At 42.4% G+C, this 16673-nt stretch overlaps 1 protein-coding gene across 1 annotated transcript in view; it reads right to left on the reverse strand.

The window, feature by feature from the left end:
- The window catches only part of DNAH3 (dynein axonemal heavy chain 3), a 63035-nt gene continuing 46362 nt past the window's right edge, over positions 1-16673 (reverse strand). The window contains 15 exon segments of the mRNA XM_010719934.3: positions 1-406; positions 579-716; positions 1801-2005; positions 2573-2715; positions 4038-4205; positions 4913-5067; positions 6121-6237; positions 8321-8565; positions 8887-9112; positions 10044-12185; positions 12993-13191; positions 13951-14133; positions 15041-15257; positions 15584-15749; positions 15857-16523. Of these exon segments, the coding sequence (XP_010718236.1) occupies positions 53-406; positions 579-716; positions 1801-2005; positions 2573-2715; positions 4038-4205; positions 4913-5067; positions 6121-6237; positions 8321-8565; positions 8887-9112; positions 10044-12185; positions 12993-13191; positions 13951-14133; positions 15041-15257; positions 15584-15749; positions 15857-16523 (5325 nt within the window). The 3' untranslated portion in view covers positions 1-52.

The raw sequence follows: 16673 nt of genomic DNA on the forward strand, positions 1-16673 counted from the left end.
CCAGAGACAAAGCGTATCTTTTAGTTACAAATGAAGAGTGCATTGACTTGTCTCAGTCATCGAGCTGGCACAGCGCTGCCACACCGCGATTTATCCAGTGCTTCTGGGGCTGCTCTGAAGGGAGCTCGACAGAGAGAACGTAGTTGGTTGAGTGGCCAGTAGTGGATAAGATGCCTCTTCTCGCGCTTGTCTTGTACACTGGGCAGGAATAGATGTTCATATGAAGAAATCTGGAACTTTCTCCGGGCTTCAGCCATATTATGGGCAAGGGATCATATAGGATTTTTGGAAGCGATTCTCCAATCACCGAGGATTCTCGATCCCATCGTGCACCTTCCAAAAAAAGGCCTTTCACATAAGCCCCATCTTCTGGTATTTTCTCCATCGTGTCCTCCTGTTTCAATACCTGTAATGAAGAAACCACTGTTTTGCTTTTATTTGGAGTATATAAATGTTATTATTTATTTTGAGTATGTTAAATCCTGTGATAGGATTTCTTTTGAAAACTCCATTCCCTGCTGCCCCAGAACATCTTTCAAGCTGCTCAAGAAGAGCAAAATTCCTCCACGTGTTCTTACCTCAAATTCAAATCCAATGCAGTCAATGGGGATGGTGTATTTTCTGGCATAGTTTTGTAAAACCCCCGTCAAAAAAGACTGAGTGAAGTAGAATCCTGACAGCCAAAAGACAGTGGGTGGCCCACTGCTGACCCAATCCTGAATATAGAGAAAGCGGTCGAATACGTAGGGGAATAAAAAAAAAAAAAAGCAAAAAAAATTGTGGCTTTGCTGTGAAATTCAGCAGGAGGAGACGTCTTCACAGTTGCAGTCAAATACCACAGTAAGATCCAACCCTTGACTGGACCCTCAGAGTATTGCCACTCATTATATAGTCTTTTTTTTCCTTTTTTTTTTTCTTTTTTAAGTCAATATTCCTTATTTTACATCCTTTTAAACACTGACTTCCTAACATGAAAAAAGGTCAGATTATCTTAGGTTACGTTATCTTCCTATCACTGTAAGGACAGTGTATCACTATAGACAACACATAAAAACCCAACAGAGGAAATAACTCCTGCACAAAAGATGCCAGCGTCTATTTGGGAAATCAGGAAGGCAGCAGGAGAAACAGTGCAAGGACAGGAGATACACACACTGCTCCAAGCCATCTGGAGGCAAAAAAATTAAGGGAGTATATATGGTGCTTTAGTGCAGCAAACACAGAATTCTGCTGCTTCATACAAATCTTCCTCTCTTCCATTTAGCTTTCTCCTCTGTGACCTCTACAGAATTTTGCTACATCTCACTATCTCAGCTATTTAAGGTATAGCTGAACGTTTAAGTAATTTAAACAGTGTGCTAAGAATGTGAGGAAAATAATGGAAGATAGAGCACAGAATCAAACAGTTTGTTCAAAAAGCATGTGGAAGTGATGCCACTGCTTACTGAACTTGAAAGGGATTTACAGTCACACACGTAACGTGTAGCAGTGCCTGCTATGCTCCATGGGATTGTTTATAACTGGTCAGTGCCCTTTGAGTAGGACAGTCATTACGGCATCAGTGCAAAATAAAACACATTTTCTAAAAGAAGGAAAATGAAAACTAGTAAATGCTGCACTGGAGTGGCACAAAGGAGGTAATCCTGGAGTCACCCTACAGAGCAGTGCTATTAATGCAGGGCACAGCAGTTCCCAACCCAGAGCCTCTTGGGTTCTGCTGAGGGAGGACAGCAGCAGACGTTTCACCTGCCCACCTTCCAACCAGCCCGTCCTTTACCTGTTGGTCTCAGCTCAGCGTACCTGGAAGAAGCCCAACCGACAGAGCAGATCGGACACGTAGCTCCCCAGGGGCTTCAGGGATGGATAGGATTTGACAGCCCACATTGATGGCACTTTTCCCATTAGCATGCTGTTGAAAACATCTTCAAGTTCAGACGACATCAACACTTGGCCCTTGATGGCTTTGCCAATATTAACAAGGCTGCTACGAACCACCTGAGTAAGCCTTCAGATAAAACAGAAATCATCACCTGGTCATTTACTTACTTTTTTTTCTGGCTATAGACCTTCAGCTTGAATAAAGGACTGAACAAAGCTGGGGAATGTCCTGTCAGAAAGTCTTTTTCCCCACATATGGTAATGAAAACTTATTTACCTTGGGAAAAGCAAACACATGTACAGAAATGAAAGGCAGTAAAAATCCCGTGTTAGGAGGGAGAAAGAAATGAGAAGAGCTTCAAGGCTCTGACAGCAGCTATTGCAGTCTGCTGGGAACAGAGGAGCCTGGGCATGACTTAAAAAGAAGGAAGCAGGCTGCCCCATCTCCAGCACAATAAATTCAACTCTGATTTAAGTTCTTGCTACAAGAACATGGGCACTGTTTTTATGTTTAGGCAGTTAGCTGCAACTTTCACGTTTTTTTTTTAATAATGTTGAGACAAAGCATGATCTGTCATCTTAAGAAGCATGTATTGTGAGAAGCTTTTAACTGCTTAAAGTTTTCCAGCTACAGCAGTGTCCCATACGAGCACTCCTCAATGTCAGCAGTGCTGCACAGCACACAGAGCCACACCTGTTGAATCGAATCAGCTCCTGCCTCAGGACCGTATTCATGGACTCTTCATAAAGTACCGGGTACATCTTCATCACCTCCTCAACGTCAAAGTCACTTGGTAATTTGGATAGGATGTCCTGTGCCAAATCTTCAACAGTTTTCTGAAATCCCAAATCGGCAGTAAATGAGAACTTCTATTCATTAAATTCCTCGAAACGCTACAGACTTTACATTTTTGCTGTATAACTACATAGGTAACGCATTCATGATCTTTCTTTCTTGAACACCAGCCTGTCTGTCTCTGCATGCGCCTGCAGCTCCTTTTCTCACTGATTTTAAATGTACTGACAACTGATATTTAATTTGCAAAAGGGTTTTAGGTAACTGTGAGCAGCAGAGCAGATAGGCACAGTCCTCTACTGCCGTAATGAAGGAAAAGCAAAGGTATGCAGGACTAAACGAGTGGCAGACAACAGGAGCATCCCAGCCATGAGAGCAGCTTTCCTTCCAGCACATTACACATCAGAATGCAATCACTGTGCACCCTCTCAAGAAATGAGGCTCCACTGGTTTCATTTCCTCACAAATCCACATGTGTATAAAATACAGGATATCCCATCTGAGGGGTGTGAAAGGCCATCTACCTGCAGCAAATGGGCACAGACTGGACTGGAGCAACCTGAGCTGCCGGAACAAAGGGAGGAGAGCAGCGCCCAGCACCTGCACTGCCAGGTCCCCTGGAAGGGCTGACAACAGCAAGGTTTGGGTTCCCTTTCCTTGTTCCACAGAAGTCACACACAGTGTTAAGTTTGGGACTGCAGGAACCGAAGCGGTCAGGGGGTAGAGAAAATCATACCTCAGAAACCGAACACTCAAAGAGCAATAACATAGGAGTGAAAGAGCCATTAAAGCACAGCCTTCACTGGGAAGACCTTCTGCCTCCTGCTATTACACTGCATGCCTGGTGACCGATAGGCTCGGTACTTCCTGGCCCTCAAGAGGCTGCCCCTTAGCGAGAATAGCTCGGACAGTCAATCACTGCTAGACGAGGCCAGGCCAGTGCAAGAACTTCCACTGCTGAAAAAGGCAGACTGCAATCAGTGTCCTGCTGTAAAAGTGCCTCAGGAAGGATGCGACTTCACCAGAGATTCTTCACCAGCTTGCAAATTGGGCTCTACCTACAATTCATGACTGAAATGCAGCACTTCGCTGTTATTTTAAAATGTGACAGATGACAGAAACTTTCCCACTCAAACCACATGTTCTACTCAACCAGACGCTGCTGTGTAGTGTCAGCACACCTCAGTACACCCATTTCAATCCAAGTTCTTTCAGTCCACATCTGCTTCTCTACAACCCACCCCCTGTTCCCTACACACCTACGTAACACTCATGTGATGGGAGGTGTAGGGTTCTCTGAGATGTGGGGCACATGAGGCACGAGCACCTTCCCAGGCTGCGAGTTGATTGTTCCCCCTGTTACCTGAGGGGACCTGCCGCCTCCTGCTGCCACCCTTGGCAAAGTCAGGAGCACTCCGCTGAAAAGCTGGTTAGTCTCCTGGGTATCCTTGGTAATGTCTGCATTCTCATGAAGCCCAAATACCTCAGGGTGTGTCACACTTGGTAAGCTCCTTAGGTATTCAATGTAAGACTGTAAAAGAAACATTCAAATAACAGAATTCAGGCAGTGATATATCCATAAATGATCAGTACATCCAACTTGGTTAGAACTTTCCCATGTAGAAACACAAATTTAAGCCCCCACCTAAATCATTCAGGAATTGATTTATCCAGTCCACACAGCAGCTTTGAATGGTTCAGAGACTCACCGAGTCCTTCTACTCTCACATAAGTAGCAAAAGAAAGAAATGCAACAAAAAGCAAATGCAAGGAGTGCTTACAACTGCAGGCTTAACAACTGTGTTCCAATCCCATCTACTGGTGAACTCTGAGACATCAGCAGAAGGGAAAAAGAGGCCAAACATGGAATACATGCCTGCCTTCCTACCGTCTCACTGTGATCACTGCTATCAAGGCATAAGTGGTCCCACGAAGGACCTGTACAATCCTGAAGCCTTGCTCCTGTCATCTTTTCAGAAGTGTGCTGCAAATCTGCACAGTAGTTGCTCTCCACAACAACTTGATCAGAATACTGGAATATATCACTCCATCTCCACTGCCTTGTGCTAAATATTAAGTACCAAATTCATATTCCATAGATGCAGTCTGGCATGGCTTTGCAACCTCATGTTTTTATTTCCTGTATATTTATTTACTGTATTCAGTGTATCGAAGTGTAGCGTAGATGAGCTTTTCCCCAACAATTAAAGAGAGAATTTACACATGCTGTCTCCTCACCTCATATGGACCATGTGGTGGGATATAGTAGTCACCTCCAGGTGCAAGCATGTACTTGTCCTGTTCTATATCCTTGTTGTAGACTGTAGACAGAAGGGACAGGAGAAGCCGCCTGTCTTTATCATCTGTTACTCTCCCACCATAGTTACATTCCCCTGGGAAAGGACAGAGAAAACCAGAACGAAAAGATTAAATTTAATGAACAAATAAAAATTATTTTACATTAATGTACACCACTAGTAAGTTGAAATCCTGAGGTTCCAGATCCTCAGAAGTTTTTAGGTACCACTGAATCAACAGAATTATGGTAACTAAAATCTTTGGATTCAATGGGATTATGCACTTTAACATCTTTGGGACTGTGGACCCAAACTGAGTATCTCAGTGGTAACATTTATAAGGAACACCGAGTTGGTTTAAGAAACTGCTGCTTATGTTGCAGTGAATAATGACATGTTTCAAGTGACATCTCTTTTGCTTTAAGAATTTTTAGAACTGTCAAGATCTGAGCAGTGCTGTATAGCTGATCCTTGTCTTGATCCGTTCACACAAACTCAGAGCTGATTATGCACCAGACGGTAGAAAAGGGATCATCAATATACAGAATAGGTGGGAGAGACCCTCAGTAATGAAGAAGCAATGAGGGGAGGTTTGCACTGATATAAAGTAGAGGAAACAGCTAAAAGTTACTACTTAAATGATGACTAACTACTTTATTTTTCACAAAGCTAATTGTAACAATTGCAAAAACCAGGAATTATCTTTATAAAGCCGACAAAGGAGGTATCAACAACCTTTCTGGAGAAAGCCAACTGTCACAGCAACAAAATTACTTACCCAGGTCAACGCCCACTGCTTTAAACTGAGAGGACAACCACATCCTACCCTACAGCCAACCACCAATGCTTTCTGTGTCAGGGTCTGACACACAACCAGCTGCAGTGAAGCACAGGCCAGTCACTGCTTGATCTGACACATGAAGCGAAGACCAGGAGGTCTGCTGGACCAGGAGTAACTCTGCAGCCACACATAAGCCAAGACAGCCATGAAATCTGAAGGTCTGGGATTCACCTTGCCGTTATGTGGAAGGCCAAGAAAGTAAACCCGAATGGAAGCTGCTACATTTATCAAGCACTCATAGTTCATCACAGCTAGGTACTTTCAGCTGGTACAAAGTCAGAACGCGTTAGAGGGCACAACGCCTATACCTGTTAGATATGTCAGAGCTTCAAAGGGGACTTCTTCATATTCATTCAAAAACATGTGGATCTGCTGCATGCTGATCCTGAGGTCAGACTCGTTGAACTCATATGGAATATTCCAACCTGTCCAATACAGGAAAGATACATGGGGTGAATGAATGCTGCCCTGTGCTGAAAACCGCACTTAGGAAACAACGGAACTGGTGTAACATTGCTATCGTAGAGCTGAAGATCACAACTTGCAGACAATACCAAGGTGAATAGTGAATGCCCTGGCATTCACTAGAATAACTAACAGCCTGGTGAGCAATACCATTCTGTAACAGGATTGTATCCCCAGGCTCTTTGTGCAAGTAAAATATCAGCACAGGTATCTGGCACTACCCACTCCTGAAACATTGTGTTTTACCCAAAGTAGATCTGTTTGTTACCTTCAACTAATCCTCTGCTATCTGAAGACAGTGAGGACATGAGTTTAAATTAACTGACTGATTTCTGTTTTTGGAAAATCTGCCCATCTATCCATACAATAGTCAGAGTAGCATTACAATAAACATAAAAGCAACAAAAAACCAACAACAGGCCTATGCTCCAGGTAAAGGAATCCTCCAGGAAAACCCAGACCCAACACAAACCAAAAAATGGGTTAATTTCTGCAACCATCCTTCTCCCCCCAGCCCAGAATGCAGTTGGCCTTCCACGCTCACGTCCAGCTCTTCGTCCCGCACAACCCCCCGCCCCTCTCCGCAGGGCTGCTCTCTGTGAGCTCTTCTCCCAGTCTGCACACCCCTGGCATTGCCCCGACCCAAGTACAACACCCGCACTGGGCCTTGCTCAGCCTCAGCAGGTTCTCGTGTGCCCACTTCTCGAGCCTGTCCAGGTCCCGCTGGGTGCCGTCCCCCCTTCTGTTGTGCCGTCAGCAAACTGCTGAGGGTGCACTCGATGCCAGCCTCTGTGTCACTGGCTGAAGAGCACCGCTCCCAAGAGGGACCCCTGGGGGACGCTGCTTGTCAGCCTCCACTGCACACAGAGCCACTGACCGCAGCGCTCTGGCTGTGAGCGCCGACCAGTTCCTTATCCATGAGCAGTGCAGCCTTCAGATCCAGCTCTGTCCAACGCACAGACGAGGATGCGGTGCAGGACCACGTCGAAGGCCTTGCATGGATCCGGGCAGATGACACCAGGTGCCCTTCCTTTGGCCGCTGATGCCATCGCTCCATCACAGAAGGCCACCAGATGGGTCAGGCACGATCCTCTCTCGGTGAAGCCATGCTGGCTGTCTCAGATCACCCGCTCATCCCTTATGTGCCTTGGCATCTCTTCCAGGAGGATCTGCTCCACGGTCTTCCCAGGCACAGAGGTGATGCTCGCCAGCCTGTAGTTCCCCAGGTCCTCCTTCCTCCCTTTCTTGTGAATAAGTGATGGTTCCCTTTTTCCAGTCTCTGGGGACTTCTGACAGCCATAACTTTTCAAATATGGAGTGTGCCCTAGCAGCCACATCAGCCAGTGAGGACTAAATTCATTCTGGCAACCTTGTGTTAATGCAAATAGCTGCTGATTAGGGACAGCGGCTTTCAGTGAAAATATAACATTTCACAGCCTTCACTGTTACCATAAAGGCAGATTTGATCAGAATGGAAGGCTGAGAGCTTCACGTACACTAATGAAGAGTGTAAGATACATATATACATAAATACGAAATCTGTTATTTCCTATGTTTCTGCATTTTATGGAAAATGTCAGAAATCAATATCTCCCTAAATACATCTTTTACAGTTGTATTATGAACACACTGCAGCTACTGACTTTCAGTTTTACACCAAGCAAATATACGCACTGGCTTTGCTTAAAACATGCACACATGAATAGAAGCACTATGTATAAGTACATGATAAGTAAATTACTGCATTTATTGAACAGTGGAGTAATAAACTAATCTAGTGAGTTATAATGTAACGCAAATACGGTATGATTTATTGACACGATGGATACTTTCTAACCCTCCCCCAGGGCAACATTTACAGGAGCTTCAAGAGCAACTTTGCTTGAAAAGAATCACTGGTAACAGCTTATAAACCTCATTATGCTCAGTATAGATTGCACTCCTGCAATACTGCTGACAACAATACTGCTTTTTAATAATAAATAATGCATTTCAAAACTACTAACCTTTGTGAAACAATCTGGAAAATAATCTGAACCTTACCCAGTGGGCCAAAGTTTCTCCTTTCCTGCACAACAGCATGAAAAAAGCAAAGACCAAACAACAGTTTTTGCCACATTTCTGGCTTTTGGCAACTGCTAAAGAATGCGGTGTCAGAGATGGGATCATTGAGGTACGATCGAAGCAGGTTTGCTCTGACCCCTTTTGGAGGTTCATTTGTCATTTTGATGCCATTCTGGAGAATACTAACAGGAAATTCTGCTGATGGATAACTGGTTAACCACAGTCTGCAAAAAAAATCAAAATGCTCATTATTCAAAAGTCACCAATACTGACAACTCCCCAGTATTGATTTTCAGCAAACTAAGGGGTTTATTACTTGTTTAGCTATAATGAGAACATCTACATCTCTATAAATGCAGCATAAAGTAGAGTATATCAAAGAAGTAGAAAAGATGACATCCCAATTAGGTATCTTTACTTTATCACTACACATCAAACAATATGAATGTTGTAAGCAGCTGTTCACACAGAACAGGCTTCATTTCTTTTTGCTGGGGCCTTCAGCAAACAAGAAATGCTGATGTAAAAAGAACTAAACCCCTTACCGGAACTTATCATTGGTGCTCTCAGGCACTATCACTTCCTCGCAGATTTTCTCCAAAGCAGGCATCCAGCTGGTTGCAAGATGGCAGTTCTGCAACACCACCCAGCTCCCGACAGTGACTGCCTGGCAGATCACGTTGGCTGCTATTGGGCCCTGACCTTGTCCAAGCGAAACAGTCTGAATGTTTGCACCTCCCATGCCAACATCGTCAGCAAATTTTAGCAAAGCTACGATGGCAAGTTGTGCACATGCAAAGACAGACAGACAAAGTCCATTAGAAACTAGATCCATGTTATACTTATTGTTTTCATAATGGAACAAGTATTAACGGAGTAAAGGCCAACAGATATTCTACTCAGCTGAAAAAAAGAAAAAAAGCAAAGCAAAGCAACACCTCAACAACCCACAGGTAGCACCCAAAACTACATCAGCCCTGTTTTTCTCAGGCATGTGCTGAAATTCAGATGTACAACAAAGTAACACTACAAAAATAACTGGCAGCCAGGCTAAATGCCCAGCCTCCTCTTCAGCCCCCAGTGCTCAGCTCCAGCCTGCACTGCTCCCTGCTCTTTCATGGGCACAGTCTGATATGGGGTTGAGCTGCGAACTGAGCCTTTAGCTGTGGGCTGTAAGTATCTCTTACTTTGCTGCTCAAGCCAGTACCTCCTGGAAATCCTTATAGTACAGCTGATATTACAATCCTTTGGGCAGAAAACCAGGTTTAAAAATAAATGAGGTGGTTATTTCTTAAAGGCCATTTAAGAGATGTGTTTTTAATGTGGTCATATACACCATTTACTCAGTAACAGAGTGAGGAAACTTTCAGAAGGGGACAAGTCCCAGACTCACACGAGAGGAACCATAGTGTAAGCATGAATAATGAACTGGTGTGGATGTTAAGAAATTCTGGACTTCTGAACCACTGCTCACAGACCCAGATACGGCATCACCATTTCCTTCACCCCACTCCAGCAATTTTACTATCATTTTATATATATAGCTAGATGTAAGCTCTTCTGTTCTATCACTGCTGGTGTTATGCCTTACAGATGTTTAAAGGTCAGGCAGTGAGGCCTATGCTACTAACAGTTTATTCACAACTCAGTGTCATTTAATTAGCCAAAAAAAAAAAAAAAAAGTTTTCAGTATCAATCTCACCTGCCATGGGGTCAGCACCTGGTGATAACACAAAAATCAAAGGGGCACAACAACTGGAATCACTGTAGCTTCGTCCAAGATCGAAAGTAGGCGGTTCAATAAACGTCCTTCCCATGTTTTCTACGATGAACTCCTGCACTGCTGGAACTATTTTGTCAGGCCTGAAGCACCTGAGAATCACCATACGATCCAGCCCCGTCAGTGTGCTCCACGCATCTGGGAAATTTTCTTCGTGGGGCCTTGCAGAGTCATAGACTCGTTTCCACTTTGAAAAATTCTCTCTTACGTGTTCCATCAGGCCCTGAAGGTTTCTCAGACAAGATGCACGCACGAGCTCTGCCCAGGATTTGTCAGAGAGCCAATCTGGAGCCGGGTTGGGATGAGGGTTGTCAAGAGCAACTCCTCCTGTCAGTAGGAAACGCCACACTTCATCATCTATTTGGCCTCTTCCCTTCATTATGCCCACTGTCAGGAGGAGAGAGAATAACAGCTTATCCTTCTCAAACAGTGAGCGACAGACGTTGCTATAGATGCTTGTTGTGAAATGCTCTATTATATTTTTAATCCTCTCTTCTAGATCTTCACTCTTTTTGCTTTTAGCAATGGACTGAACATACAAGTTAACGAACCAAGTCAACGAATACTGGTACATGGGTTCAATGTTTGCCAGATCTGAGATGCAGAAGAAGACAACAGCCGAATGAACAGCAACGGGCTTGTACCCCACTCGAGTAGAATCTATCTGCATTTCAGTTGCTGAGGCAACTTCTTGCTTTTCAGAGATTTCTTCAGATAACTCTTTGGATGAAGACAAAATGTTTATTGCTGTTTCATCTTCTAAGATGTTTCCTTCTGACTTGGAAAGGACTTCCAGGATTTTGTCTTCTATTTCCTTTAATTGTTTCTTGTTAGCCGCACTTTCTACAATCAGTTTATTTTTCTTTTCTTCTAGTTCAGGCTTTTCCTCCGCAGCTACAATTCCAAGAAGCTGGTCCTGAAGACCCAACGGTGTAATCATGAAGTTGAGCAGACAAACTTTAACAGCCACTTCAGGAAGATAATGAGGATTTCTTAAACGGGTTGTTATGTAAAACCTGAAATCTCTTGAATATTCAATTATATTTTCCCCCAATTTCATGTATTCTACTCCTTGTTGTTTGAATGTTAGCTTTAGTAAGATGGGTTCTATGAAAGCATCTAATTCTTCTCCAATATTTTCCAGCAGGACAGGTGTTCCAAGCTGAATAGCATTTTCTAATGTCCTAACATAATGTGCGTCAGATAATTTGATAACTGACAGCTTGTTGGCTTTCTCCATATTCTTCACCCACCTGTTAGCTTGCCTTTGAGGATCTATCATTAAAGCCCATCTCCTTGAGTTCGAAACAATTATGCCATTGTCAACGGAAAAAGAATCAATTGGCAACCCAGCAATCTGCCACGCACGGATTTTGACTGGATCCCCCAGAGTGTTACTTAAGGTAAAATCACTGGAGCACGGTATGTTCTTCTCACTGCACAGAATCTGCCATTGCTTTTGGCACTGTAAGCGGTAGTCTACAGTGAAGGCTCCCAGATAAGCCACAGTTCCCGAAGATAACAACACATCTCCTGTGAGGTCTGTGTACCGGATTCTCAGTAACCGTACAGCTTCTGTCCACCTATCTTTCTCTCCACCAAGACCACTAATGAGCTGCTCGGCTCTCACAAGCTTTTGTGAGCAGAGTTCGATATTATTTTCTAACTCTCTCTTCCGGTCATTCATGCTTTCAAAATCATCATTCAAAGCTTGGAGGCGATCAACAACCTTCTTAAGTTCCGCTTGCTTTGTTTTTAGCTTCTGCATCTGAACATCCAGTAACTCTTCTGCAGTTCTCAAACGTTCACGTTTCGGGGCAACCACTTTTGCAACACGGTCATAGACCTCCATGGCTCGCACCCACTTACACAGGCCTTCACAGGCTGATGAGACATTTTTAATGACAGCTGGCTGAAAATCTGGATGATCAATAAACCTCTCTCTAATTCTCTTCATTACAGTTGGAGGAATATTATCCTTGTCATATGACTTCAAGCTCTCCAGGAATTTCAGATCTCCAAGAATTTTTCTAGAGGGCCCCCAGTAGTCTTCTATCATTTTACCTGCATTACACATAACATGAAAATCAGGCCTAAGTCACGCATGTTCAAACTGAAAAATAAATACTTGAAACTTAACAGGAAGAACTATTATCATGACTTTGCAGTCAAATTCTACTATGCAAGCACTGTCAACTATTTTGTGAAAATCCTCTCCTGAAGAAATTCAGTCCGGAACTTCAGTATCACTAATACTCATTGAAATTTTGAATTAATTATTAATTACACATTAATTCTACCTCTACAAGGGAAACAAATTATTATGCAGTCTTTCTTACCATAGTTTATTAGACAAATCAATACCTATACAAAGGCACTACATCCTAATCTAGACGACAATTTTGGATGAGAAACAAATTTACAGAACTCTTATTTCTGTTATTAAGAGCTGAAATGTGGGGACACGATGTAAAAGTCTTTCTTATCCTACCTTGTAAATCCTGTGCAGTCTCAGAATAGTAACATGAGAAAGAAAGGGTTTGTTAGAATGGTAGCCTATGGCTATGACAGCCAGGATTCCGTCTCCCACATATCTGGTGCTGTTTTGCACCAGGGATTACAGGGGAGCCTTTCAAGGTGACGATACCACAAGACTGGGTCAAAGTAAGTTGAAACTGTGACTTTGCGCCCTCTGGGATCATACCTACAAAGCTTATGCAGCAGCCAAGCAAGCGCAAGATGCTGTAATAGCAAAGTAAGCTCTCAGCTATCAAGAACAGCCCTAAGTCATCACTAACAAAAACGTGCTCCACCAGGGCAACACACAGCACCCAACCATTCCTGGGGCAGGGATAACAAACGCTTCATTACCACTGCCATTTGGATCAGGCTTCCTCTCTGGTTTAGTCCCCTTCATGACACAGATACTCTCCATGACAAGCTTAACAGGACCAGGTGGATTCTGCATGGACTTCACAAGAGAAATATCTGACGGATTCAGGGTATCAAGAGCTGCAAGTGCTGCCTCCAGAGCTGGCATGGCCTCTGCAAGGTCTCCTTCGCATTCATCCTGTCAAGACATTGGGGAGATGCCTGTAGTTCCACAGAACGCTCTCTGCCTGGAAGTATTTAATAAGAAGTCTCCACAACATTGTGCTTCTTGGAGAGGAAACTACTTTGGTCTGCACAGTTTGAAGAGGAAAGGTTTGTAGAGAAGTTAGGAAATTCCATACGCTCAACCCAGACCTGAGATTGCCAGTCAAGCTTTCAAGCTCAAAGTCTCTCTGGTCTGAAGAAGAGAATCAAAAAAGATTAGATAAAATTGCTCTTAATTTAAGAGCACTGATAGGGTAAAAAGTATATACCAAGTAGCTTAAATTCTTTATCATATACCCAGATCTCAGTAATTACTTATCAGTGGCCTTTCCAACTAGCTCCAAAAATATACTGAGGAATCCTGCAGCTTCCCACTGTGATTTCTGTGCTACAGACAACTGGCTGCATCAGCATCTCTTAGGTTATGCCTGGCAGGGCTTCACACAGCTCTGTGACACATCAGCTCACCTAACCCCAAGCAAACCATCTCTGGGCCTGGAACCTGTCTAACCTCAGTACTCCAACTGCTGAAAAGCAGAGTATATTACTACAGAAATAAAAGCTATGAATCTTTTGGGATGGGAACCAATAAAGGTACTGTGAAACAGCCACACACTAAGCAGCCAAAATTTACCTTCTTTATAACAGGAACATCTAATTCATCTCATTAACACATCAGAATACAAAGATGCTGAAAACCCATTCCTCTCCAGGCTGAAGCCCCATTCAGTACCTTAATAGCTTTTGCAGCAGCTGCTGCTTCATTAGCCTCTTTTTCATCTGCTGACACAATTTCCTTCTTTGCATCTACTTCAGCTGTTTCTTTTTCAATCTGGATCATCATTTTCTCTGTTTCTGCAGAAGTTCGAATCAGTTCAGGCTGAAGAGCAGTCAGTTCTTTCTGCATCTCTGCAACCTGATGAACAGGAAATCAAGAGGAAATCCTTGTAAACACCTGCACACACTTCACACTCTTGATGTCTTAGGGAGAAAGATGAGAAAACATTAAACAAGTGAAAAAGGGACATCAGACTTTGAATAATTATTAAAATAGTCCTCTGACCTATTTTTAGTAAGAGCTGTTTTATTGAAAGGAACTGAATTTTAAAAAGGAGTATTTGTAATCATCCATGATTCCTTCTTTATGATCCACTTAATTTCAATCATGAGAAATAAACTGATCAATTGTATTTTTTTCTTCGCTGTCAGTTTCAGTTTCTAGAACCCCAAATAATCTTTTATTGCACAAGTGGAAAAACTGAATCCAAAAGAAACTATGACTGTAACACAGACTTAGAGACAGCAACAGCCCTGCACTAGATGTTCTTTGTCAGGACAGTGCCTGGAAGCTTCACTACTTTGCATTGGGAAGCTCAATTCCTGGATTAGATGCATGAAAGGGGGGCTGTTTACATGGACCCCAATCAATCTCCCACTGGGAATCCATTGGGGAATCAATGTTTTTTTAAGGATTTACAATGTTCTTCAACTTCTTCCTGTTTTACAAAGAAGCCAAGGAATAGTTTTTATATATAAGGTTTTGAGAAAATAAGTGTATCTGTTACTTTTTTCCCTTTAATACTCAATGAGTACCATGAGCTTCGTGTAGCTTTCTATATTAAGTGCTATTATCTGAAGTTAAAATGACTAAGCAGTAACCTCACTTTTCTGGATGGCCTTCTATAGAAAGTTATCAACAGCATCCTGAATACAGTGAAGAAGGAATTTAATAAGTTTTATTTCTGTAAGTTTGATTCCACTTATGCAGCCCTTCTACTAAAGTATGCATATGCCATATGTTCAGTGTTTTTACTGAGACTTACTTGTGAAGATGCAAAGTCAAGTTTTTCAAGCCCTGTTAGATAACGATTTCTCATGGTGTCAACTTCTTGCCTTTTGCTAATCAGCAGAGTTTTAAAGGTAAGAATCAGCTCTAGGTACGATGTTGGTGTTACATAGTTGTGCCTTCGCAGTGTACTGTAATAGCTGATGGAGAGCTCTCTCACACTTTCTTGGAAATATTTGCACATTGACACAACCCTAGAGAAAAATTTTTTATGTTACTGTGTAAATATCATCTCTCTTTATATCAATTAATAATGAGAAAATTATTTTAAGTCTATGAAATCTTATCAGTATAAGTGAAGGCAGAATTATTTTTCCCTACTACATGAAATATTTTTCAGATTTTCAAATGCTCTTTCAAAGAGCATGGTCTGATATGTATATCCAGATGCCTTTGACTCGCACTGTAGTCAAAGAGGTGATTCAGCCTGGCCCACTTATACACACAGTGTCCTGGTCACGCAGGCCTGATATGGGGAGGTAAACATTTGCATCATGTTTCTTGACAAATAAACTCATACTCTTTTCTAATGTCATCTTCAAGTTCAACATCCTCTATGAACTTGTTAGCAACCATTTCCAAAGCATCTGCAGGCCAGGTTTGGAACCAGTCAATGGTGCAACAGTTTATCAGAGACGGGAACATCCGTAATCGATTCCGAAACGCATCACCAATAGGGCTCATTGCTGGAAAAATATAAAAACACAGCAAGAACACCACAATTATTATCTAACTTATTCTGCAGCTAGGAAGCAGAAAAACCATTCTAGGAAATAATGCATTATATACAGACCTAAGACAATATGTAAATTTTTCTTCACCCTTTCAATAAAGAAATTGTACATAGCAAGCGGAGTAGCTTCAATTTTCTCACTCCCAATCCTTGATGCACTTTGCATTTTCTCAACAATTTCAGCCTTCTCATCAGCAGCAAAGATATTAGGCAAATCACCAGTATTTAAAAGCATGTTGATGTCTTCTATAAATGCTTCATCCTTTATTTGATTATCACAGAACAAAAAGGAAACGTTCTTGTTACCAACACCAGCCTTCAGCATGACTCGTTTAATATCTTCTTTCCACTCACTGACTCCATAGGACTTTGTAATTTCAATTTGAAAGAGTTCAAAAGCACTCATATAGGTGGCTAGCTTGGTAGCACTTTGTCGACCACTTCCACCAATGCCCACCAACAAAAGATGTCCATTATCCTGTTTCAGTACCCTGCATATCCTTGAGATATGCTCAATAGCAAACTTGAACATGACTAAGGGCATTGGTGCTCTGCTGGTATTGTTGTATTCCTCCAGGTAGGATTCCATCACAACTGTCAGTTGCTTCAAGTCTGTGATTTCATCATATGCTTTTACATTACTGTCTGGCTTCAAGTAGTCTCCAAAGAAAAGGCTGCGAATATGATCATCAGTGACCTTGCCAGTGGGTGAGAGATGACTCAGTACCTACAGGAATCAACACAAAAATCAGACTACTAGAGAATTACTTTCACTAAAGCAATAATGATTCTTATCCATATAATAATAATACTGTGAGAAGCACCATTTTCCAGCTATATTAGTTATCATCTTAGTATGGAAAAAAAAAAAAAAAAA

The sequence above is a fragment of the Meleagris gallopavo genome, chromosome 16 (assembly GCF_000146605.3).
Source record: "Meleagris gallopavo isolate NT-WF06-2002-E0010 breed Aviagen turkey brand Nicholas breeding stock chromosome 16, Turkey_5.1, whole genome shotgun sequence".
Lineage (NCBI taxonomy): Eukaryota > Metazoa > Chordata > Aves > Galliformes > Phasianidae > Meleagris > Meleagris gallopavo.